The 3,552-nt window shown below is 63.7% G+C and overlaps 1 protein-coding gene across 2 annotated transcripts in view; it reads right to left on the reverse strand.

Moving 5' to 3' along the window:
- Nucleotides 1–1,405: 1,405 nt before the first annotated feature.
- Nucleotides 1,406–3,552, reverse strand: part of SEMA4C (semaphorin 4C) — a 10,212-nt gene continuing 8,065 nt past the window's right edge. For both annotated transcript variants that reach the window (XM_024743652.1, XM_024743651.1), the window contains exons 13-15: nt 3,021–3,178; nt 2,862–2,932; nt 1,406–2,734 (exon numbers count right to left, since the gene is read on the reverse strand). In XM_024743652.1, the coding sequence (XP_024599420.1) occupies nt 1,905–2,734; nt 2,862–2,932; nt 3,021–3,178 (1,059 nt within the window). In that variant the 3' untranslated portion in view covers nt 1,406–1,904. The remainder of the gene's footprint in view (nt 2,735–2,861; nt 2,933–3,020; nt 3,179–3,552) is intronic.

A 3,552-nucleotide genomic window follows, 5' to 3' on the forward strand; every position in this document is an offset into this window, starting at 1 on the left:
CCTGGGGGCGGTGGGTGCCTGGCCGCGCCCGCCCGAAGCGGCCACGCGAGGGCGTCCCAGGCTAAGCGGAGGCCGGGGCGCGCCCGCTGGAACCCAGGGGGGCGGGGGTGGGGTGGGTCGGGAGTGTTTATGTGGCGTCCTTCCAGGTTCTCTTCGTCCCACCGGGCTCCCCAAGGGCAGGGGGTCGCCGGGAGCACCCCAAGGTCCTTTCCCCCTTCTTTCCCCCACCACGCGGGCCCAGGAAGACGGGTCACCGCGGCGGCGCGGTGACCACTTGAAAGGCCGCGCGACACCCTCCCTCCTCTCGCCCCTCCTGCTCACTTTTTAAAACCCCGTGGGAGGCAGGTAGTCAAGACCTATCCTGTCGCTGGGAGCACCTGCACGTAGGCCCGGGGGGCAGGGAAAAGGGCCTGGAACCCTCAACCCCACAGTGGGCACCTCGTTTACCGAATCAACCTTCTTGTATCGAGACATTCTCTGGGCTGTGGCTTAGTGAGCGTGCGGGAAAAGTAGCGTGCTCAAGTCAGCAGATGCCAGCCCTCTCTTAACGGCAGGACGCCGGGCAGCAGCCTATTCCAGCCACAGCAGGCACCCCCAGACTGGTCAGGGGTACAGAGGACTGGCTGCCTCTGTGTGTGGGCGTGAATTATAGAACCCAGGCGGGGTCCTGTTTTTCTTACAAATATCTGGGCCCTGCACGGCTCCTTCCATAGGACAGGGGCTTGGTGCCCACCGGGTGGCAATGGGGAAAGTTCCCTATGGCGTGTAGCTGAAGCATTCAGGGCTAACGGTCTGGAGGGTAAAGGCTGGAAGTCATCTTTCCTCCCTTAAGTTGGTTGGGAGCCCCATCCTCACACGAGCCAGCCCACACCACCTTAAGCTGCTTCTAGGAAGTTCCCCTCCTCGGCCCCCTCACTCCCATTTCCCCTTCCCAGAGTTCTGGGAAGCCAGGCCCCTCCCGCTCTCCTGCTTCTACTCCCCATGCCCTGACTTCTCCCTTTGGCCAGAAGCCAAGGCTGGCTCTCAAGAGGCTGTGGCCCTGGTCTGGCTCCCAGCCCGAACCACCACTGTGGGAAAACATTGGCGCCTGGGCTGTCCCCCCTCCAGAGAGGGGCACAGGCAGGAGGGGGACCACTGAAGGAAAGGGAGGCTGCCCCAGGACTGAGAAGGGGGGCAGTCCAGCCCCACTCAACCCACAGGGAGTGTCCCTCTTGGCACCCAGAAGGTTTTGGCCCAAATGTCTTGCCTCCGTGACAGGAAGTTTCATTTTCTCCATTTTATTTGTCCATATAAAAATACTCAAATATTTACAACAAATAAATACGTGGGGACACAATAAGTTACACTGTGAGAAGCCCTCCTCCTGGGGCTGGGAGAGGATGTGCCGCATCCACAGCATGCCCACCCGTATGTACATGGCTGCCCCCCAACTGGGGACAGGCGGGGGTAGGAGAGGCAAAGTGATACAACCCCTTCCCCTTCATAGCTTCAGTGACCCACCAGGAGGACCCCAGGCCAAGGGAAGACTTGACAGAAACAGGAAGACCGTGTCACACACCCACACACACATACGTGCACACGTCCACAGACATACATGTATATACACAAACACACCCACGTCTCCAACTTCCGCCTTGAAAGGTTTTGGCTGCTGGGGTCCCGTGCGTCTGTGATTCACAGCCCCTCACAGAGGAGGAAGGTGCCCTCTGTTGTGAGGCTGGTGCCCCGGTGAGCCACACCAAGTGGCAGTGCCCGTGCTGAGAGAGCAGGTCCTCATGGCCGGGCGGTGCCGGGCAGGGTCCGTCCGGGGCAGAGCAGGTGCCCGTGCCATGTCCCTGAGGTAGCTGGTGCCTGTGCAAAAGTAGGAGCCGCGCCTCCCACGCCGCCCCGCCGGAGGGGTACCCTCACACCGAGGACTCCTCGGGGTTGGAGTCCGGCAGCTGCTGGCGCTGCTGCAGTTTGCGTCTCAGCTCGTCGGCGAGCTCGGGCAGCGGGTGCCCGAGGCTGCCCCGGTCCTCCCCTCCCAGCTGTAAGCGCACGTATCCGTTGGCATTGGAGTTCCGCCCACCCCCCAGGTGGAGCCGAGTTGGAGAAGGCAGGGGCTGGCCGGGGATGCCAGGAGGCGGCGAGGGGGGCCCGCCGCCGGGCTGGCACCGGGCGTGTCCAGGAACAATCTTGAGGGAGCCGTCCGAGTAGTAGTAGCCCACGGGGTCCCAGAGTTTCTCGTCCGTCTCGGGGCCGGGCCGGAAGGGGGGACTGGTGGGCTCCTTGGGCAGCTCCAGAGGGTACACCAGGGTCCTCTCGGCTGCCTTGGCGCCCTTCTCCAGCTCCTCCCGCAGCCGCCGGCGCAGGGACAGAACCAGCAGCAGCAGCACAAGGCACACGGCCCCCAGGGCCACCACGGCCAGCCACACCAGCCCCAGGCTCTCCAGGGGGGCCCGGGCCTCCAGGGTCACCGACGGGCCCGCCACCACTGCCACCAGGTAGCCTTCGGCAGCCAGCCGGGCCCCCTGCTCCTCCGAGAAGCAGTGGTAGGCCCCGGCGTGGCGGGGCTGGGCGGCCATCACCACCAGGGCCTGCAGCCGGGCGTCGTAGAGGAAGGAGCCGGGCTGCTCTGCAGGCAGCTCCCGGCCCCCAAAGGTCCAGCGGGCATGGGCGAGGTTGGAGGAGAGGCGGCAGGGCAGCACCAGGTCTGTGCCTGCCACCACCGTGATGTTTTTGGGCGTGAGCCTGACTGCAGCGGCAGAGAAAGCAGAGCAGAGAGTCAGTGCAGGAAACCCAGGCCGGGGGGCGGATGCAGACACTCCAGCTCTGGCCCAAGGCCCACCGCCCTGAGAGGGGGACTAAAAAAAACAGCTCACCTTTCTTACTGCCCCGGAAGTTACAAATGCTTGAGGTGTCTGAGACTGTCACGTGCTGGATCAGCAGGGACCTGGTGGGGGAAGCAGAGGCCATCAGCGCCCCAGCTCTAACCCCCCTCCCCTCCCTGCTGGTCCCAGCACGCGCAGAGCCCCGCTCACCCGGAGTGGCCGCCCACGGCCGTGCAGCGGCTGGTGTTGACGCTCCAGGCGCAGTAGGGGTCCCGAGCGAGCACGCAGTCAGCGCAGGAGCGGTACTTCACACAGTCGGCCAGGGGCAGCTGGACCAGCTGGGAGCGGGAGCCCGCAAAGAGCAGCTTCTGCCAGAGAAGCACAGGAGGGCGGTGAGCCAGGCCCGGACGTGGCCTGGGGGCGGCTCAGACCATTGCCAGGGGGCACAAGGGGCCCCAAAGAGAAAGGGGGCTGCGCTCAAGTCCTGAGGAGGGAAATCTGAGGACTGAGAATGCACGGAGGGCTTACTACAAGCCAAACGCAATCCTAAGTACCTTACAGATGTGACCTGATTAGAAAGGAGCAGCAACCCTGTGAGGCCGAGAAATATGATCACACACACACACACACACACACACCCCCTACACACACACACACCCTACACACACACACACACCCCTACACACACACACACCCTACACACACACACCCCCTACACACACACACACCCCTACACACACAC

The sequence above is a fragment of the Neophocaena asiaeorientalis genome, unplaced genomic scaffold (assembly GCF_003031525.2).
Source record: "Neophocaena asiaeorientalis asiaeorientalis breed wild unplaced genomic scaffold, Neophocaena_asiaeorientalis_V1.1 scaffold114, whole genome shotgun sequence".
Lineage (NCBI taxonomy): Eukaryota > Metazoa > Chordata > Mammalia > Artiodactyla > Phocoenidae > Neophocaena > Neophocaena asiaeorientalis.